Here is a 22,648-nt window from a genome sequence, read left to right on the forward strand (position 1 = left end):
AATTAAACAGGTAATACTAAAAAAAAATCATTTATTCAAGACATCATTTTTATTTCTAATTTAAATTATTCATTGATTATAGAAACCAACTTCGCCAACACTAATATCATCAGACGAAGATTACATACCCATAAAGAGATTAGGGAGAAAGAAAATCATACAAATTCAAGACACATATTCGGAAGAAGAACATACATGCAAAGATGGAACAAATAACACAATAGAAAGTATATACAACTCAACAATTCATAAAGAACATACATTCACAAGAACCTACGACAGAAAAAAAGAAAGCAACAACTCTAACAACAACCAATAAAGAACAAGGAGGACAAGCGCCGCATAAGAAGATTAAGTCCATCAACTAAAACAAATGCAAAAATCAAACCACCAAATAAAAATATCACTTTGTATAATTCTAACATTTAAATATTTTGTACTACAAATTATTTTAAATAAAATATTTTTTAAATTTAACTTTAGTTTACACATATTTAATTTAATTCTACAAAATATAACAATTTTTAATATTTATTATATACTATTATTAATTTACCGTCTTGCGCATCGCGCGAAACAGATCTCATTTCAAATGACATAAATTTTTCCTTTCTATCTAGAAATCTCAAATTCGAGTCTCACCTGTTATGATAAACAAAAGATAGCACTTTGTTTTCAAAACACAAAAACAAGGACAAACATAAGAATAAGGAAATGGAATTTGTGGTGCAATATGTATTTTGGAGAAACTAAAATAAAAATATCAATTTGATTTTATGTATATAATTTATTGCAATTTAAGCTGGATCAATTTTATTTATTTTTCATTCTAATTCGCTTTAATCTTTTTTGGTTTGAATTGAATCGATTTAAACCCTTTTTCTGTGAACATGCTGCCCATAGTTTTTTTTTGTATATTGTAAACTATCAATCTTAAAGGAAATTATTAAGTGTGCATTTTAATATGATTATGAAAATAATGCTACACCAGAAAATGCTGCTGCAAGTGACCTCTTTAATTAAAACACACAAAAGGAAAATGAAGGAATTACTGGTGTCTCTGAACATTAATTGAAAAAGAAAAAAGCCCGTGAGGATAACGAATTCCTAGAATTGGAGAACTACTTCTATGACTTTGAGAAATTCTTTTTCATATTTCATAAGAGATGTTTTCATGCAAGTTAAGTTAAAAAAAAAAAAAAAAACAGTTGTCTTACTTTATGGAGAAATCATGTTATTCAAGAATTCATAATAGTGATACAAATATTTCCAAAATATTTCTTAATAATCAGTGCTTAAGAAAATCTTAACAAAACTACTCAGGCTGAGTTGAAATCATTCTTATAGATGGCTTAAATTTCATTTATTCTAAAAGATACCTAACTAAACACGATAGGTTTAAGTGTATTGTAGTGTGAGGTAAATAGAAGTCCATAACATTTAATATAAGAGGGATGATAGAGGCTCAGGAGAATTTATTATTTTTAGTCATCAGTTAGTCAACAATATTTAAAAGTGTGGACTAAAAATATGTTGTTCGACAACTAGACAAAAGGTATGTTGGCTTAAGAATATTCCCATCAGAAATTTATTGATAATTTGATACTATTTAATTCTTAAGAGTAGTAACGAGTTGATTGTTAAATTAGCAAATTACAACTTACATACAAATGCCTTGAACAACAATCATACATAAACAGATGAACTTATGAGTTTGATCTCTATACTATATTGACATCAAATACATGGGTTTCCAAACATTTTTGTGTCATGAATTGTTATATATACTCACTTTTTTAAGATAGAGAATGAAACTTAGAGTAACTAAGTCTATCATTCAATGTAATGCAAAATCGAAATGAATGAGTTAGTTTATTGGAATTTAATTTTGATGTACTCTAAAGTATTTTTATGCATGTTTTTAATTACGTAATGTCACGTCAGTAATAATAATTATTTTTTTACATTTACTCAGGATAAATAATCATCTAAAAAAACATATATGATTAAAAGTACATCAAAATTAAACTTTAGTTTATTGTTGGAAAAAAATGAATAAAAGAAAATTTTTTATATATAATAAAACAATGATATATACAATACATGGAAATCAGCATCATGGGGGTGCTTACATTGTCAGTATTTCTGAAAGTCAAAACTAGCTTTAGCTCCAAATGTGAATCCAGCAAGGACATGCTTTCTTTGTGTTCTTTTTTCATCAATGTCATGACTTGCATGCTCACATTTTATGGGGCTTACTACCCTTAGACCTTAGTCTCGTGAACCAACAGGGTCCCAACCGTACCCTTTTTTGATGTTCATTTTGTCCATACCAACAACAAAGGAACAAATTTCCAAATAAATCATACACAAACTAGCAGCTTCCTCTGTATCTAACCTTTTATCCACCCCTTCCAAATTACTACCTTCTTTCCAAGCTGTATTTTGGTGGGAAAAACAAACTACATTTACTGCATTTTAGTTTGCAGTTGACTTGTTTTTGCATGATAGGCATAAATAATGTCATAGTCATCATAATTGCCTTTATTGTAGACAGCAAAGAATGAACAAAGAATAGAGATAAAGTAACAAAAGAAAGAGATAGATAAGAGCATACTTTAGTTGTTTATATATAGACTCTAACTACTTATAATTTGGAAGGCATCACAATATTCACCAGTTAGACTATACTCATAGATAAGAGTCTTTTTCTTGAGAGAACAAACATTAGAATTATGTCTTGGTTTCTTGTGATATTGTTACTTAGTCAAATATGTGGTTGTTGTCTTTCTGAGGCTGGCCATGACAAGAAACCTTCCTCAGCTGTTGTGGTTGGCACTGTTTATTGTGACACATGTTTTCAACAGGATTTCTCCATGGGTAGCCATTTCATTTCAGGTCCATCTCCAACTTCTTTATTATTATTTGGGTTAGGGGTGGAGGACTTCAAAATTGATAATTGATTTTAATTATGATTTGTTTTTCAATAAACACCCAAATTGGCTGGAATTTCAGATTGGACACTTTAGTTTGTAATCTGTTGGATAGATTGGTGGTCCCTTCATCATTTTAAAGTGGAGTAATTTGTCTTAAAGTGATATTTTCTGAAACCTAATTGGCTTAAAAATTGCTAGGGATTTTTTATCCGACACGCATATTAAAAATTTGATTGAAAGCGACGAAAGAACTAATTTGTTCGACAAGAGTAATTCGAGAATTTTTAGAGAATAAAAATTTGTTGGAGACCGAAATGTCTGATCTGAAATTTCTTGGAGACTAATTCTGATATTTACTCTTGGTTTTTACTTACTAGAGGTAATTCTTGCCTTTAGACATTAGAATTTTGGGAAAAGCAAAATTTAAATCATTATACACCAAAATCAGTTCTAACTAAAGGTTGTATTATTTTCAAATCTTCTCTATTATAAAGCTAATGTTATATAATGTCTTATATTCTTGTGTGCAGGTGCATCAGTTGCTGTAGAATGCAAAGATGGGATCACAGAACCAAAATTCAGGAAAGAAGTGAAGACAAATGATGCTGGAGAATTCAGAGTTGAACTACCTTTCTCAGTGAGCAAACATGTGAGAAGGATCAAAGGGTGCAGTGTGAAACTTGTAAGTAGCAGTGAGCCTTATTGTGCTGTGGCCTCAGCAGCAACTTCATCTTCGATACGTCTCAAATCAAGGAAGCAAGGATTACACATATTCTCTGCTGGTTTCTTCTCATTCAAGCCTCTTAAACTACCAAACCTATGCAACCAAAAACCAAGTCTTCAAAACACAAACAAAAACGTTCTTGGTTCTGTCAAAGAATTCTTTCTTCCTCCAAATATTGACCCTTCATTTCCATCTCCATCTCAAGATCCAAACACACCTGGTTCTTTTCTTCCTATTCTTCCTCCCCTCCCTACACTACCTAAGCTTCCTCCATTGCCACCCTTGCCGCCTCTTCCGGGAATATCAACACCAAGGCCAGATAAGACTAAAACTTCTAGAAATGTTGAGTCTTTAGATCAGAAATTGGCTGCACCAGAAGACTTTATTTTACCTCCTAACCCACTTCTACCACCTCCTACTGATTCCAACCCATTTCAACCACCACCATTGATCCCCAACCCGTTTCCTAACCCGTTGCAGCCACCGGCTGCCCCACGTTTCCCCACCCCATTTCAACCTCCACAGTCACCATTCTTTTCACCGCCACCAGTGCCAGGGTTTACTACTCCATCACCCTTTCCTTTCTTTCCATTGCCCCCTTCACCTAGCATCCCTGGCGCACCACCTGCTTCATCTACAAAGGATGCATCTCCTTAATTGGACATATATATAGCAGCTCAGCTACTCATGCAATCATGCAAAATTTCTTTATAAATAACTCCTTCCACATGATCTCTCCTCATTTTAATTTCGATATGGACAATGGTTATATGAATAATATATATATTGATAAGTATTATTGGAAAAGATTAATGGACAGATCAATAAATTTATGAATATGGTAATGTCAGAGGTATAATATTGTAAATTATTATGATGTGTACAATATTGCACATTAACAGATATGCACGTTGCAGTGTTTGAGCTGCTTCTTTGGACTGAGTGTCTTATTTGAAGCAAGGTTAATAAGAAGAAATCTCTGAAGTATGAGACAAATTAACTTCTATTCCAGTTTAGAAGCTCAAAGTCTCAAACAGATATGGTTTTCAACATAAAATTTTGTGATATCTTCACAGAAAAATTGAACCAACTTGTGTCAAAATCAAAACAAACACAACTCCACTTCCGTTCTTTTCCTACCCCAAAACACTGTCCTTAAATTATTACTAATAAAGCAAGTTAACCATGCTCCAATCTAAAGTCTTGCAACCAAGTAACATGTAACAAGTATTTTGTACTTGTATCTAAATTCATTCTTGCCTCACTTTATTTATACAAAAAATGTCCAACCTGTAAAAAAATAATTTAAATTAAACCGATTCATATAATCAAATTAGAATCAGCAACATGGTTGTTTCCTAAAAAGAAATGGTAGAGAGCACTAGGAAAGCAGAGAGACATATATAACTGAATTTTCTGCCGAAAATTTGAGAATCTATTGCCAAAAGGAATCTAAATAAATAAAAAAATAACTATTACACTTGTTATTAAAATAAATCTGAACTTGTTGCATGCATTTTATTAAGATAAATATGACAGAAAAACAAATTACATTTTTTTCTTTGACAACCCTCTCAATATTCTTTTGTCATCCTATTTTACCAACAATTTAAATTCTTCTATTACAGCAAATTCACAGGATCCACACTAAGCAGAACTCCATAGTTACAAAACGCTCAATTTCCTTTCATGAATCAATAATGTACTTCACTGGAAAATGGTAATCTTAGCATAATTTCTTCTTAACAACTCAGATAAGGAGGCATCTTCTTTGGTATCTTCCACTTGTTCTTAGTTTTCAATGTTCATAGCCTTTGAGGTTCTAAAGGGTCTTCCTAGTGCAATTAAAATTGATTTCAAAAAATGAAAAAAAAAAAAAAAAAAAAAACTATTTGGATTCAAATAATTAAATTTTGTTGTGGTATATATTGTATCACTATTGGTCTTTAAATTTTGAATCAAATTCAATCTCATTATAATTTTGATTGAACTATTTAAAATTTTGAGTGTCATAAAGTTTTAAAATAAAAATGTTATCAATGTTTCTCCTTTTTGAATTCTGATATATTATAGAGAGAGAATAGATATGTATCAGTGTGGTGCTGTACTGGTTGATATATAAAGGAACATAAACTATGACCAAAACAACAATTTATTTATGCCAACAATTCATCACAAGCTTATGAGAACTCTGAAATAAAATTTATCACTAGGATATCTAGTAACCTATTTACCACACCAGATTAGCTTATTCAAGGAAATAGCACTGCAATACAACTTAAACTTTTTTTTTCCTTCAATAAAAGAAAATATATTATAATAAAAAACATAGCTACTTGGAACTTGGAAGTGACAACAAGGACTCAGTAAACATAACTAGAATTGGATCATTATCACAAGGATTTAGTACACACCTTCCCCATGCTTGGTTGTTGCTGAGTTTCATTAGCTCTCTGTTATTGCCTCTTCTGCATACAACTTCATCACCACTGTCAGCAAAACACAAAGGAATCACACCTCTATAAAGAGGAAGAACAATATTAAGTTTAGTCCATGATGATTCCACTTTATATTCTTTCATCACCCATATCTCTGGCGCTGTGTTATTCATTATCCACATTCCAAAGCATCCTCCACCTCCCATGAGGCTTAACTCACAATTCCTAGTATCTTGTGGGTACGGTAAGGGAAACATTGATAGAGTTTTCGTCGCGATATCAAAGGCAACAATTACAAAACTATGCTCATCATCACTGCCAGTATGAATCGCCAACCAATGAATAGCTTCATTGTAAACCAATCCTAATTGACGATGAAGAGGAAAACAAGGGAAAAAGCGATCACCACCCTCAATTTCTTTCCATGAATTGGTTCTAAGAGAGAAAAACTTCCACCAGGGTTTCAGCATAGCCTTAATGGATCCAATGACTATTAAATAGTCATCAGTGGAATTTTCATACCCGACACCACCACAAAAGAAAGACGAACATGGAAAATCCAAATTCCAGAAATCGAGATCTGGATATGCCACTGCTGTATAAAAATCAGTTACCGGGTTCCAAAGAATCAGCATTGTGTCATTCTTCAACAGAATGAAGCCTCTGCATGAACCGATAATCCTAGTGCTTTCATGCTTACAAATTGCATGAAGATGAACCCTATAATCATGATGAATTGATGTTCCTGCTATTTTTACACGATAAGCGTTAGAATAATCACCGGATAAATCACGGGACAAATATAAGAGCTTATTATTAATATTGTTGGTAAGATCGAAATGCGATTTTGCAAAGTGGGAATCAGATAACAGAGAGAGCCATTGCTTAGAGACGCATTTGAATCGAAAAACGGACTTCACTGGTAACCTTAACAAAATTCCTCTTAACAATTCCGTTGGGAGATCCATAGGAGAAAGCTGCTGCTTCTTTAAAGTGTCCATTTATGGTTTGTTTCTGAAATGCAAATGAATATATACAGTCATACATACATATAGATAAAGAAGACCAATGAGCCCTTAAATAGACATCAAATCTGTTGTGGATTAAATCAACAAGGAGCTGAAGTTTAATTAGATTTTGTTTAGACAATTCAAATTACCTATTTTTTTATTTAAAAAAATTAATTTTTATGTTTACAAATAATTTTACAATTTTACGCCTTTATCCAATTATGTAACGATACATCGGTAAAAATAACACAAATTCTTTTTCGTGTGAGAGAAAGACGTGTATCACAGGATGGTGTGAGAAGAGAAGTGTTTTACGTTGCTATGGATTACACAAATCGGTGCTTCTGATTTTTTTGTATTGTTTTGTTTTTTTTAAACAAACAATCACAAATCGGACAGTCCGATTTGTGGTTTAGAAAATAAAAAAAAATTAATGTTAAAATCGGACCCTCCAATTTTTATTTTCAAAAATAAAAAATTTAAAAATACAAATCAGACCTTTCGATTTATCATCACCTTTTCCATACAAAGAACTCGCATGGTTCGAGTTCTTCACACTAAAACTGAGCAAAAGTTGTCCCACACATTAGTGTAGCACCCCAGGAACTCATAATCATGCACAACACAGACAAAGTTTCCATAACAAAAAATTGAGCCAAAAAATAACTAATTGATATTGTCAATTTGTCACGAATATAATTATACGACCATATAAAATATTTTACACTGTCAATATATTAAAATTAAACTCTTTTAAAAATTGATATAATTTTATTTTATACATGGATATAGGTTATCTTTTTGGTGACAATGGATATTTGTTATTTATTAATTATCATCTATTTCTATAGATATAGATAATATGTCATAATTCAAATTACAACCATTTAAATGATTTTGTATACAAATAGAAAATCCAATTTGGATGATTGTGAAAAGGTTTAACAACAAAAATGGTATTTTATGGAATTGGTAACAACATTAATTTTCTTTTTTTATTAATTTATATGTTATTTTTAACAACATTTTATAAATATTAAATATGTTGTTTTTTCTGTTCTATTAACTTCATAGTTTATTTCGTAATAAGGTAAATTTAAATTTTATTTTTTATCTAAAAAATTAAATTAATTATTAATCTAATCTGAAACACTAAAATAAATTGAATAAAGTTGGACTAAATTGGAATCTTGCACCAAAACGGCAAAACAGGAGTTACAAGTCTAAAACCAATATATAGAAATTAAACTTATTTTTTATATATAGATTTCTTTTAATAATACAAATAATTTTAATATTTTAAGGTAATAAATTATATTAACATCATAAAAGTATGAGTAAAATATTGAGAATAATAGACAAATGTACATATAAAAAAATTATATAATAGACAAAATTATGCATAAATTATTTAATGAATTAAGTATATATATGAATTCTATATTTTATGGGTTACATCTATCATTTCGTCGATAAAAATGTGTCTCTATCAGTAGAATTGTACATATGTCACGTTTTCTTCCACTCTAACATTGTGTAACCAGTAATGTGACTATTTAGGGTGTGTTTGGCAAACGCGTTACAAGAGAAGAAGCACGTTTAGCCTTCTTGAAAGCTTCAATTTTTGGTTTGGCAAATTTTTGATTCATGAACGCATAAATGATTTTGCTTTCAAAACCATGGTTTTTAAGAAGCTACAATTTTAAGCTTCTGCGTTTCACCAACGGGCTTCTAGATATCAATACTCCATCTTTATTTACCTTTTACCAACTTTATCCTTTATGCATGTTATTATATTATTTATGGAATTCTTATTATTTTTGTTTACATTAACTCTCTTTTTTTATTATTTATTTATTTTATTTTTTATTAATTATTTATTTGATATTATATACTTTTATAATTGTAATTTTTTGTATTATTTTTATTATTTTTTTATAATATAATTTATTGATCTATTAGGTAAAATAAATTAAACAAAAAATTAATTGTAAATAATAATAATAATAATAATAATAATAATAAATTATAGCATACTAAAAAAGAGTACTAAGAGTATTAAAAATATATTATATAAAAAATATCATAAATTTTTTTTTATTTATTTCAATTACTACCAAGATAAATATTTAATTTTTTTTATTATTCTTAGTACTCTCTAAAATTTATATTTTGTTAGTTTTAATTAAAAATATATTTTGCCAATTTTTATATATTATTTTTATTTTAGTGTATAAATATTAATTTTATTATAGAATTAATTAATAAGATCTATTCAATTATCTAAATTAAAATGATAAGATAATATACAAAAATTATTTAAGTTGGTGTCTATTTTAGTAATTTTTTATCTAAAAGTGATTTTGAGTAGTATAATTCAAACAACATTTATTTTACTATAATTCATTTTGATGCAAAGATTGCCAAACATAAATCAAACACAAACTTACTTTTCATCAAAATCAAGTTTACAAAATCAATTTTATTCAAACTCCCGTTTGTAAACTATAATCCAAACACACACTTAGTGATTAAATGAATATTTGTTTGATATTTTTAAATTAAAATTGAGATTAAGATTTTTTTTTTTATTTTCATCCTCCCTCCCTCATTCCATAACAAAAAATTGGAAAAAAAAATTGTGGAACCCTAATGAAGAATAAATAGTTACAACTCAACAAAAGAAGAAACTCATATTCAGAGACGGATCTACTCTTACGGATATGGGGCAAGCACCCCACTATAATTTGAAATTTTATTGAGTAGTATATAATAATAATAATAATAATAATAATAATAATAATAATAATAATAATAATAATATTTATTTGCCTCCACCAAATTATTAAATTTGACTCCACAATAATTTTTTATTCAATTTTCGACACTTGATAGTCAATTTGAGTATTTCATATTAGATGTCCATTATAATAATGATCAATTTTTAAATTTAAATAAGATTTGTGTTCTTTCTTAGAAATCGACTCGAAAGCATATTATCTATCCATTTGTGTTTCTTCTTTTGAAATTAGCTTTAGTTTTTTATAACTATACTAATTGAATGAACATCAAGAGCTAATTGTATAAAAGTTGAGTTTTAAATGACTGTTCAACGACATATACAAAAAAAAAAAAGACATTTTGATTATATTGTCAAGGTTTCAAAATATGAAATATAAAAAATTAAATTTTAAATTATATATTATTATTTAAATTACTATTTTAGTATTTTAATTTGTAATTAGATATTTTAAAATCTAATCATATTTTACAATAACAAAATATAATTATAACAATAATTATACTACGTATATATAAAATAATCACTTGTACAGATTAAATCTTAAAATACAAATTTTGAAATGTAAAATACACATTAAAAATAAGTGAAATAATATATGTATTTATACACAAATCTATAGTAGATAATTTGATAGCTAATTTTTTATGTAATTTTAATATTTTTATTATAAAAATTATTATCATGTTATATATATTTTGCCCCACTATCAAAATTTTCTGGATCCGTCACTGCTCATATTCCTTAGTTGTATCAGTGTTTTTGGTGGCTCTTCTTTGTTACTTAGGAACAAAAATAATTTAAGTACAACAATAATAAGTGTTTGCATGACTTGATGCAGTGATACTAAAGTTTAGAACGGAATAAAATCCTAGAAAATTATTTCTTTCACATCTACTATGAGATGTATGTTGTGGCATTGCATTGTTGCTAAAATTTATTTTTGTTCTATGATTTGTCTTTTTCCTTTGCTCCTTCTCTAAATTGTGCAGAAGATTGAACATGTAAATCCTGCTAAAATCGGTATATAATTAGTCAATAAATCGAATTTTCAATAGGAAAATTAAATATGCAAAACTAATATCAAAATAGGATAGAGTTCGACAAAACGAGAATTTTGATATCACTTTCAAAAAATTTGGCCCAAAATTAAACCGAATGGGCCGAGCCAGTTGAACCGGGCCCAACCAGCCCAGTATATAAATGAGCTAAAGCTCATTTTCTGCCTTAGAACACAACAGAAGCAGCGTAAATGCATGGAGAAGAAGAGAATGAATTCCAAAACCTAGCTTGATCTTCTTTCTTTGGTAACTTTTGATCTGGAGCTCCGATTGACGAGCCGTTTGCGGCCACGCGTCGGGCTCGTTGAGTTCTTCAATTCTATTCAAATAAAACAGTAAGTGAATCTCTTTTTCCTAGCTCCATTTCTGCTGGTATATGAATTTCGGGTTTAAGGTTTGAGAAACTCAATTCCTTGATGATTTTCATGTTTTAGGGGTCCACTAGACTTGATTTCTTGTGGGTATTGCCCAAGGATCAGTGGGTAAAGGTAAGAGATCTTAAACCCTAATAAAATTTCTGAATTTAGGAATTTGGGTATTGAGTTGTTATGTTTGGATGTGTTAATTGTGGTTTAGGTAGTGTGTATGTGAATGTTGATGCTTGTTGGAGGCTTGTTGGTGATCAAGCTTGGTTTGGGGCTGTTTGATTGAGCTTGGAGGGGCTGTAATTTTGAGTTGTGAGGCTGCCTTGGGTGAATTAAGTGATCGGCCAAGGTATGGTTTAAGTTTCGCACGTTTAATATTTACGGTGTTGTGAAAACTTAGGTTAGAGGAACCATAGAATAAGTTGGATTGTTTGTTGTATTTAATGATTAGCCTTGTAATATTGTTAGAATAGATTTGTTAGTGAATTTATATATTAGAATTATGAGGTGTGAAAGTTATTAATGGTGTGCTCTTATATTTATTTATGATGGATTAGAATTAGTGTTTGTTAATAAGGATGTAGAGTTGTGTTGTGGTGGTATTGTATATGCTGTAACTAATTATGTAATGATCGGAATTGCATGAGACCAAGTTTGGGATATAAACTTGGGAATATAAGGAACTAAACTGGAAAATTTGGGACCTTTTTGTTAAATATACAATTTATGGCAAATTTTTAAAGTTAGGTTGTTAAATCTGTCCAGCAGCAGAAAAGATCAAACAGGGCAGCAATTTGTTTGTCTTGCTGCGACTTCTACGATTTGAGTTTTGGAGCAAAACCAATTTTTTTATAAAATTTGATTAACTTGCTTTATTTCTCTAAAATTTCAGAATTTTAAGAGTTGAGGATTGGGAGCTGTGAATTTTTGAATATTGGTGGTCAAAACTGAAAAGAAACAGATTTCAGCAAGCTATGCATCAACTTCCAATGCTTGTACTCTTAGAATTAAATAGAAATTGGGTTGCAACCAAGACACACTTGTTTCTGGATGAGCTAGGAGTTTTCAAATCAAAATTTAGCTTAATTGGAGTTTTGTAATAAAAGTTATTCCAATTGAAAGGTACTAAGCTTGTTGGTTTTTAAAACAGATTTTGTCTCATTTTTACTTAACTTCCAGGTAATGTAACTTTTTTATTAAAAATGGTATTGACTCAGAACCAATTGAGAAAGAAACCTGGATGAGTAAAGTTTAACTACATTAATTTTTAAAATCATTGGATTTAACTTGGATTTTATATTGAATTTTGAATATCACATGCTGCTGCTGTTTTTCTGGTTTTATGCACTGCAGAGCAGTCACAGTTTTTTCTTTATTCCTGAGGCTAGAAAAATTAGAAAATTGTGATATTTAGTTTGTTAGAAAGCTTATTTCAATATGAACGCCTGGACATAAAGTTTGTACAATTCCGAGTTCATTTGCTATATTAGAAACAGAAAAGAAAATAGTGTCGAGGATGTCTTAGTGATAGTCATGAGTTCGAGAAGTTAAAGTTCAATCCTCGTGTGATGTGATTGATTTAATGTTAGAGTTGGGTTGATTTTAAGATTATTCGATATTAAGAAGGATGAGAAGAGTTTGATAAAAAGTTTGGTCAGGACCCGGAAAGGGTAATCAAGATGAATTATAAGGGAATGACGATGAAAAATGTGAAAGGGAGGTTGTTAATAAAAGGAGTTAATATGCCATGGCTTGATGAATGATTAAATAATGATTATGACTATGAAATGGCTTATGAATAATGTTATCTGAGATACGAGTTCTCTGGGTAAGAGCCGTGGCTCGCCATCACGTGTTCCAGGTTGAATCTCGATACTCTGTTGACCCTACGTCGTAAGGGTGACCGGGCACGTATAAATTTCCGGGTATGGATAGCCCCCATTGAGTGATTTTATGAAATATGAATGTGAACTCTATGCATAGACTCTTGGGGATGCGCGACGGGGGACAGTCTAAGGTTTTCGGACTTGTCGGGTTGGCTGGATAACCGACAGATGGGCCCCATCAGCCATAGGACAGGCATGCATCATATGCATTTGTTTGTATTGATTGCTATGCATTTTCTGGGTATGCCTAATTGATATATATTACCCGCTATTTGTTATACTTGCTATTTGTACTATTTGATCATTACTTGTGCGTGAACTTGTTTGGTTGCTTGTTTCTGTTGCATTCTGAATGATGAAAGGATGGAGGAAACGGAGGAAATGGTTTGGTGTTAGGTTAAGCTTGAACTTGAGCAAGTTAGGCAGATTTAGAATACCTACCCCTGTTTATGACTTCTGCTTAGTACTTAAGTTGGATAATTGAATAACGGAGTTCTAGGATTGCCTATGGCATTCTCAGGACCGTATTTCTTATGCGCGTGGCACTTTTACCATGCTGAGAACCTCCGGTTCTCATTCCATATTGTATTGTTGTTTTTCAGATGTAGGTCGAGAGGCTCCTCGCTAGACGTCTGGATCTTGGGAAGCGAAGTAGTCCTTGGGTGTATTTTGGTTTTTGGTTGTATATATGTATATATTTGTTTAGCTTACTCTCCAAGTAACTTGTGTATGCTGCTCCTCTTAGAGGTTGAGGGAGAGATAGGAGTTTATTTTGGTATTTTGATATATTTTGGGGATACCTATGTGTGTTCATATATATATATATATATATATATCCTCTGGCCAGCCTTAGCTTCGCATGCTAAGTCAGGGGCTAGTTATGCTGTTTCCTTGGCTTTCCTTTATTCTTTTGCTTAACTTTATCATGTTCCTATTAAGTTTCTTAGCACGCAAGTAATCCTTTCCTGAGCGTTGCGCTTTTTGTTTTGCGATATTTGTTTTACCCATTTTTTCAAGGCTCCTAGTTAAGTATCTTTTCTTTATTATTATACATATATTACTATTTTTAAAGGTCGTAATACCTTACTATCTCAGTCTTATGACTTAAGCATAAGATTAAGTATAGTAGGGTGTTACAGAACATAAATATAAAAGTTTTATATGTGCCATTGAAATTGGAGATAGTGAAAGAAATTTGGAAGTTTTCTAAAGGAATAAAGAAGTTTCATGAAAGGATTCATGTCCCAAAAAGTAGAATTTAAAGAAGGATGAAAATATATGCGAAGAAATTATTATCCACAATTACTCAGATTATTAAAGAACTAAAGTGTGTTAGAAAAATAATACAAAAAAATTGCGTAGAATTAGAAATTTATGTCTTGTTATTGCTTATGATAATTGTTCAAAAATAAAATTTAAAATTAGGTTACTTTTTTTGTTAGGATTTTACAATTTCTAGTCATAGAATTTCTGGTCATGGAAGGAGAGAAGAAGGATGAAGGTAAAGGAGTTTTAATATCAACTTTAATTTAAATATATTAATTAAATATCCATCTAAAGTACTAAATAGTCATGTCACTCATCATATAGTGTTAAGGTGGAAGAAAACGTAACACTTATGCAATTCTACTAACGGCAACACATTTTCATTGATAAAATGGTAGATGTGACTAAGAATTTATGTGTACACTTTACTCATTAAATAATTTGTATATAATTTTATCTATCATGTGATATTTTATATGCACATTTGTTCATTATTTTAAAGTATTGTTTTAGTTTTTAATATTTTTGTTAAATTTTATTTCATGTTTAAGGTTTTAAAAGTCTTATTTCTTTTTCTAATTGTTATATTTTGTTTTACTTTTTATTTTAGTCTTTTAGTCAAAAATTTTTTTTTTAAAATACCTTTTTTTATCATATTTTTTTAGATAATAAAAAAAAATCATAATTATAATGATCATGAAAATGATTGTAATGATTTAAGAGGAGTTAAGCCCCACTTTGATTCCTGAAATTTGCGAGTTGCACTAAATTAGTCCTCGAGATTTCAATTACACTAAATTAGTCTCTCAGATTCGAAAAAATGTACCATGTTAGTCCTTCTCCCAATTTCCGTCACCGGAGCACTGACGCCGTCAGTGACGTGGCCAGTTCTTGCCACGCTGGACCCAAAAACGGTTAAATGACATGGCAATAAATTTGATTAGTTCCAATTTAGTCCTTTTCCCCTTTTATAACCAAGATTTCTGCCCTAACTTCTTCCTATTCTTCTTCTACCCACTTTTCCTGGTTCTTCGTCTTCTTCCTCGCTGTGCAGCTTTCCGGATTTAGGATCATGAGTGCAAGTGGGAGCCAGAGTTCCATGCGGTCAAACAGAAGGATCTCCAGAGGAACCAGTAGAGCATCGAGTATTCCAGAGTGGTGTGGGTGTGGCTGCCGCCCTGTTCTCCGGTGGTCCACAACAGAGACTAACCCTAACAAGCCATTCTTTGGGTGTCCTAACTACAATGTCAGTGGAAAGAGGTTGTGTGGTTTGTTTGTCTGGGCTGACATTGGAGAAGAAGACATCGGTGGAAGGGTCACTACTACCGAGAATGTTGATGAACTGAGGGTCAATTTGGCTTGGAGAATTAGAAAGTTAGAAGCTGAAGTTAGGACCCATAAATTGTACATGTTATTGTTGGCTCTGTTTATAATGTTTGTTGCTGTTTTCATGTTGGTATTTAAGGTTTGAGGATGATTATGTTTTAATGTGATTAGGGTTATTGTAAAGTAGACAAAAGAAAAAGTGTCATTATGAATTGTTTGAACTTGGTAGTCTTGCTATAAATATAAACCAAGAACTCTGTTTTTGTCATCCAACAAAATGATGGAAATTTTTTTTTTTAAAAAGAACCTGTTGGTAGCATAATTAAAGGTAGAACAATTTGTCATTATAATAATAAGATGCTAACATAACAATGAGTTTCTAGCATGAGTATTAACAAGCAAAACAGCTGCCATATCAGTGACACCTCCCCAACCAAATTAAAAGCTAGTTCTTAATTCAAAATACACCAATAACAAGGATAGATAGTGCCATCAACCTTACAATGTTTCCAAATATAACAATTGGTCTACTGTCATATACTGAAGCCAAAAAACAAGAGTATAATTCACAAAAATATTCCTAATTCAACTACATCTTCATTTCTTCTTTTTTGGGGGCTTGAAGCCGGGTGTTGGGACAAATTTCAAGAAGTTGGCCAGTCTGAAAGATGTGGCTGAGCTTGCTCCTTGCAGTGGATCCATGGTGACCAGTCCTGATGGTGGTGAGGACTTCCTTCTGGTCTGCAACTTGGATGGCCTTGGAGGTGGTGCCTATTCCAATAAAATAATATCCAAAATGAGGCTGATTGTGCACAATAAGTTGAAATGTAGTCTAATAGAGTAAATGATTTACCTCTTGAGACTTCTGTGCATCTGAGAAGTTGGGTTGAGAAATGTCGATCTCAACTTCTTGGACATCAACGGGCTGGGGTGCAGGATCTGGAGGAGATTGACTTGGCAGTGTGACAGTATTTGGATCAACAGTTGATCCTGATGCTGCATTTCCTTGTGGACTGGATTTAGTCTTAGCAGCAGCAGCAGCAACAACAACAACAGCTGCTCTCTTCTTTGGACAACTTCTTTTTGTGTGCCCCTTCTGTAGGCAATATCTGCAAGTAAAGGGCTTCAGTTGCCTCTTTAAGACTCCAATAGACTTAGATTTTTTGCTTCCTCCACTGCCTTCATCTGCATCCTTTCTTCTTTTCTTTGTGAGTGGTCCGGTTTTTTTCTTGGCCTTTGGTGCTTGTGGTCTGTTGGACTCAGATTTCTCCCAAAGATGTTGTCCAGGTAAGGGATTTATGTAATAGGCATACTTGTCTCTGTATGCGTCCATGTGAGCCATTTATGACAGAAATCTTTAGATTTTCTGTTCACCCTTGCAAGAGCCGCACAAGCATGCACACAAGACATTCCTGAGGAAAACAACAAACAAAGATATCATTAAAGTATTCAAATATTCCGAAGAAAACATATGTGAATCCTAGCTAATTACCTGTTAACATCCAGAACTGATATATGCATAGCCGCTTGCCTAAGTTCACCACCATGTTTGTTGGATACCCATGCACTTCAAACTTCTCATACTCTTCATCTCTCTTAATTCATCATCAGAATTCAGAGCTCTTAAACCACTGTCTAAACTCCTCTTAGGAACATGCCACCAACATTCTTCTATTTTATCATATCCTAGTTCTTTATAATAATTCCTCACCCAGAGTACATCCAAAGTATCTCGATCAATGTCACCAACACAAGCCTTCTTATCAGGGGAATAAATAGTTATCCCATTCTCATCTTTCTGAAACTTTCTCCCATGGTGGAACATAATATCTAACTGCACATCCATCTGCATGGTTCAAAAGAATTTATTTTCATCAACAGTAACTTTAAAACAATTTTCATCAATAACATTCATAAAAGCCATAGAAAATATCATAAAAAAACATGATCACTCATACGAAGGTGCTGATTCTTCCACCATTGGAACAGAGCATAAAAAGAAACCCTTAAACACAGTCCCACAAAATATCAAAACAAAATCCTAACACAAAATTATCTTTAAAACTTGTAAACTGACAATATACAAAACACTTAACCATGATCAACAGACATCACAACATTCCATTAAATTTGAAAAAAAAAATTTTGATCCTCACTAACCTCAGTGACGATACAGAAGATCCCTGTAGTGACAAACGAACTTTTCCGACAACTGCACAGCGAACGTCGTGTTCCAATAGTCTCAAGAAATCCTATTGCAGCCACCTGTTGCTATTTTGGGTCACCCATGGAAGAGAAACCTTTTTTTTCCTCTGCGTCACTCATGGAGAAGTAGAAGATGAAGAGTAGAAACAAAAAATGGTGCCTAACGTTTTATTTCCCATCACATACAAATGATGTCGTTTAAAGGGGAGTTTAGCGTCAAATTAGAAACGACGTCGTTTCATTCTGTCCATCGTGGTAAGAACTGGCCACGTCACTAACGGCGTCAGTGCTCCGGTGACGGAAATTGGGAGAAGGACTACATGGTGCATTTTTTCGAATCTGGGGACTAATTTAGTGCAATTGGGATCTTGAGGACTAAATCAGTGCAACTCGCTTATCTCAAGGACCAAAGTGGGGCTTAACTCGATTTAAGAGTGAACTAATAAAATAATAAAAAAAATAATAATAAAGAGAAAAAGTATTTTTTTAAAAGAAATTAAATGTTGACTAAAAGATTAAGAATTTTTTTGGATGTTATTAAGTTGTTAAAGTTTTTTTAATATGTTTGATAAAATTTTAATAGTAAAAATAAAAATATTTAAAAATAAAAAATTATTTTTTTAGAAACTATAATTTATATTTTCTTAAAAGATTTTTTTACTTTAAATAAGATTTTTTAATATAATAAATAAATAAATAATACTTTTATGTCATTGTATTAAATATAATTATTAGATAAATATTTTTATATAAAATAATTAATTATAAAATTATTTTATTTTTTTAAAAAAATCTTTAAAAAAACCACTTAAAAAAATCCCGTAAAAATTCTCTAAACAAAGCTTAAAATAGAATGAAATAAAATATTTAAATATAATAAAATATTAAGAACAAAATTAAAACTTAATTTTTTAAAAAATTAACGACTAAAACAGTGCTTTAGTCAAGGTACTAAGAATGTTGTTTGGACATTTTTTTATTTCTAATTTCTAATAATAAATTAATATAAACCAAGAGTTATACTTATATATAAAATAAAATTTATCGATATTTCAAAAAATATCTAAACTCTTTCTCAGTTTCAGTTTCACTCACAAACCGAAGCTGCTTTCCCTCCATCTACCGCCTTCGCCGTGCTTCGGTCGCCGCCGCCGTTGGGAGCCTCTAGCGTCTCGCTTGTGACCCTCACCTTTCCTTCATTGCTTCCTCAAACTACACACTTTCACTTGTTTGGTAACGATTTTTTTTTTTTGGCATCTTCAGTTTCACTATGTGATTTCATTTTCCAGTTTTGGAGCTTCTTCTTCACTATATAATCTTCGATTTTAGAGTTGTTTGTTTTCCTCTATTGTTCTGTGTAATTTGAGTTATGGCTAATGAACACTTTGTGTTTTTGGATTATGGTTTGTCGTTTATGGTTAGTAATTACTAATATTACTTCTCAGTTTGTTATGAAATTTGTTAATTCAGCACTTAATTTTGAGTTGGATTTTACGATAACTCGTCCTAACAAACTTGGTAATATGAACTATGAAGCGGAGAGATTAAAACCCACTCATAAGGCAGTAACCAAAGCTTCAAGCTATTAATCGTTGGAATCTGAAATCTGCAACGAGAAGCATGCAAGTGATGAAACTCAGTAGCCTCAGCTCATGTAACCCTAGTTTGTAGTTTCTTGTGTCCTTGCTCTTTAATTATAATACCTTTCTTAGGGAAAATTTATCAATTTTAGTATTAACATTTGTTGAGTAAAAGTATGAGATGAGTCGTTATGGAAATGAAAATGGATCATGCAGTAAACCCTTTTCATTTCCTCGGTTAAAAGTTTTGGTAGAGCTTACTAGGTGTTTTTAGAATTTGTGATTTTCCTTGTTGGATTTCTAGTTGATGTAAAAGCGTTTAACATTTGAGTTGTTTTTTGTTTTTCTTGTTAATTTGACTAGCAGATATCCTATAGCATTGGATGCTTGCATAACTATACAACCACAGGACTTCATCTACTTTTCCAGCAAAATTGCAGAAGCTTTGAAGAACCTGTTCTCTCAAAATATTGTCTGATGTGGGTTCTTCAGAGTTCCCAAATTGGTAGGCAAGCTACATTTCAAAGTCACCTCTGCTACCCTGCCCTTGCCTCTTCAAGGCTGCGAGTGTCTTTTGTTGCACTGAACCGTTCGGCCAACCCTGAAAAAGACATCAAGAGCAGTAACAACCAGTTGATACAATCTTTATGCAGAGGGGGAAACCTTAAGCAAGCTATTCAGGTACTGTCTAGTGAGCTCAATCCAACTCAGCAGACATATGAGCTCTTAATCTATTCTTGTGCGCAGCAGAGCTCACTCTCCAATGGTCTTGAGGTTCATCGCCATCTTGCTAATAGTGTTTTCAGCCAAGACCCATTTTTAGCCACTAAACTTATCAATATGTACAATGAGTTAGGGTATGTTGATCATGCCCGCAAGGTATTCAATGAAACCCAGGAAAAAACCATATATGTCTGGAATGCACTCTTCCGGGCACTTGCAATGGTGGGTTGTGGCGAGGAGCTGTTAGATTTATATGGTCAAATGAACTGGATGGGGATGGCCTCAGATAGGTTCACATATACGTATGTCCTTAAGGCTTGTGTTGTTTCGGATTTGACACTATGTCCTCTCCAAAAGGGTAAAGAGATTCATGCTCATATTCTGCGACATGGTTTTGACACAAATATTCATGTTATGACAACACTGTTGGATGTATATGCTAAATTTGGCTGTGTATCATATGCGAGTTTTGTGTTTGGTGCAATGCCTCTTAAGAACTTTGTCTCGTGGAGTGCAATGATTGCATGTTATGCGAAGAATGAAATGCCCATGAAAGCGTTGGAGCTGTTTCAGAAAATGATGCTTGAGGCAAGCAATTCAGTTCCCAATTCAGTTACAATGGTTAGTGTGCTTCAAGCATGTTCAGGTCTTTCTGCATTGCAATTAGGAAAGTTGATTCATGCATATATACTTAGAAGAGGCCTTGATTCTATACTCCCAGTTCTTAGTGCCCTTATAACAATGTATGGAAGATGTGGTGAGATTGAATTGGGGCAACGAGTGTTTGATAATATGAAGAAGCGCGATGTTGTTTCGTGGAACTCTTTGATTTCTATTTATGGTATTCATGGTTTTGGAAAGAAAGCAATCCAAATTTTTGAAAATATGATCCACCAAGGAGTTACACCAAGTTACATATCGTTTATTACTGTTTTGGGTGCTTGCAGTCATGCTGGCCTTGTTGAGGAAGGAAAGATGTTGTTTGAATCTATGCATAGAAAGTACAGGATACATCCAGGCATGGAGCATTATGCTTGTATGGTGGATCTTCTTGGTCGAGCTAACAGGTTAGATGAAGCCATTAAAGTAATAGAAGATATGCGATTAGAGCCTGGACCCACAGTCTGGGGTTCGCTTCTTGGAGCTTGTAGGATTCATTGTAACGTCGAACTTGCAGAGAGAGCAAGCTCTAAGCTTTTTGAGTTGGAGCCTACTAACGCTGGCAATTATGTGCTTTTAGCGGATGTCTATGCAGGAGCTCAGATGTGGAACGAAGTAAAGAATGTGAGGAAGCTATTGGAAACTCGCAGCCTGCAAAAGATTCCTGGTTGCAGTTGGACTGAAGTCAAAAGGAAAATATATTCATTTAACTCTGTTGACGAGTGTAATCCGCAAATAGAAGAGCTCCGAGCATTTCTAATTAAGTTGTCAACCGAGATGAAAGAGAGGGGTTATGTCCCACAAACAGATGTAGTTCTTTATGACCTTGATGAAGAAGAGAAGGAAAGAATTCTATTGGGACACAGTGAAAAGCTTGCTGTGGCTTTTGGGCTCATTAACACTGCAAAAGGCGAAACCATAAGGATCACGAAAAACCTGAGATTATGCGAAGACTGTCATGCTGTTACAAAGTTCATTTCCAAGTTTGCTAATAGAGAGATTCTTGTTAGAGATGTGAACCGCTTCCACCATTTTAGAGATGGAGTTTGTTCCTGTGCTGACTATTGGTAGTAGTTCATTTGAGGAACACTGATGTTAAAATTGCTCAAGTTAACTATAGTAAGAGAGGTTAAAATGATGCTATGGTTTCAAACACATGAAAGGACTCTTCTGTTTGTCCAATCAAAACTGAACACTTCTATAGATAGTGACCGGATTTCTTTTTATCTTATATCAAATTACTAATTACTAATTGCATACAAAGCTTACAAGTTTCATAGTTGTGATTGTAGAAGAAGAAAGGTACATTATTGCCTTAGGTTATAGAACTGTGTTTTAATGGATTCATTTTGGCCATTGAGATGCTTTGGTGTTTTAATGGCCTCGTCATATATAAAGGTTTTCATGTGCTTCATATTTTTTTCCTCCCAGAATATATCCACTTTTATTGGATAGTTGTCAAGAATGAAGACATGGGTTAATAATTAGTGATTAGTCTAGTAGTATAATCTTTTTGTAAAGAAACATGCTTAGAAAATGAGACATAGAACGGCAAGTTTAAATTATTTAATACAAGATATAATTCTCAAATAATATAGATATAAGATTAATAATTTAACTATGGATTTAACATAAAAACGTGCAATTTCTTTCGAGCTAAAAACAAAA

General features: G+C 32.1%; 3 protein-coding genes, 1 long non-coding RNA gene and 1 pseudogene across 9 annotated transcripts; 3 read left to right on the forward strand and 2 right to left on the reverse strand.

Moving 5' to 3' along the window:
• Window positions 1-2,668: 2,668 nt before the first annotated feature.
• LOC107635476 (uncharacterized) lies at window positions 2,669-4,497 on the forward strand. Its single transcript, XM_016338954.3, has 2 exons — window positions 2,669-2,898; window positions 3,467-4,497. Exons 1-2 carry the CDS (start codon window positions 2,736-2,738, stop codon window positions 4,315-4,317), a joined length of 1,014 nt encoding a protein of 337 aa, XP_016194440.1. The 5' UTR covers window positions 2,669-2,735; the 3' UTR covers window positions 4,318-4,497.
• A 1,270-nt stretch (window positions 4,498-5,767) lies between these two features.
• LOC107638161 (F-box/kelch-repeat protein At3g23880-like) lies at window positions 5,768-7,140 on the reverse strand. The gene has a single exon (XM_016341328.3). It carries the CDS (start codon window positions 7,097-7,099, stop codon window positions 5,993-5,995), a length of 1,107 nt encoding a protein of 368 aa, XP_016196814.2. The 5' UTR covers window positions 7,100-7,140; the 3' UTR covers window positions 5,768-5,992.
• A 4,017-nt stretch (window positions 7,141-11,157) lies between these two features.
• On the forward strand, window positions 11,158-14,089 carry LOC148569520 (uncharacterized). 2 transcript variants are annotated; one of them, XR_015881212.1, is made up of 4 exons: window positions 11,158-11,304; window positions 11,404-11,457; window positions 11,546-11,683; window positions 13,823-14,089. It is a non-coding gene; the product is annotated as an uncharacterized LOC148569520 (long non-coding RNA). The 2 variants fall into 2 exon arrangements; XR_015881211.1 differs by lacking the exon at window positions 13,823-14,089 and having other exon boundaries at window positions 11,546-12,568.
• A 2,367-nt stretch (window positions 14,090-16,456) lies between these two features.
• Window positions 16,457-17,222, reverse strand: LOC148569521 (uncharacterized; annotated as a pseudogene).
• Window positions 17,223-19,052: 1,830 nt separating this feature from the next.
• CRR2 (Tetratricopeptide repeat (TPR)-like superfamily protein) lies at window positions 19,053-22,243 on the forward strand. 5 transcript variants are annotated; one of them, XM_021122094.2, is made up of 3 exons: window positions 19,087-19,250; window positions 19,554-19,684; window positions 19,964-22,243. In XM_021122094.2, exon 3 carries the CDS (start codon window positions 20,075-20,077, stop codon window positions 22,049-22,051), a length of 1,977 nt encoding a protein of 658 aa, XP_020977753.1. In that variant the 5' UTR covers window positions 19,087-19,250; window positions 19,554-19,684; window positions 19,964-20,074; the 3' UTR covers window positions 22,052-22,243. The 5 variants fall into 5 exon arrangements, with proteins under 5 accessions (XP_016194441.1, XP_020977753.1, XP_020977751.1 ...); XM_021122092.2 differs by having other exon boundaries at window positions 19,554-19,671; XM_016338955.3 differs by lacking the exon at window positions 19,554-19,684 and having other exon boundaries at window positions 19,053-19,250.
• Window positions 22,244-22,648: the final 405 nt, after the last annotated feature.

This window comes from Arachis ipaensis, chromosome B4, assembly GCF_059453495.1.
Source record: "Arachis ipaensis isolate K30076 ecotype BB chromosome B4, ASM5945349v1, whole genome shotgun sequence".
Lineage (NCBI taxonomy): Eukaryota > Viridiplantae > Streptophyta > Magnoliopsida > Fabales > Fabaceae > Arachis > Arachis ipaensis.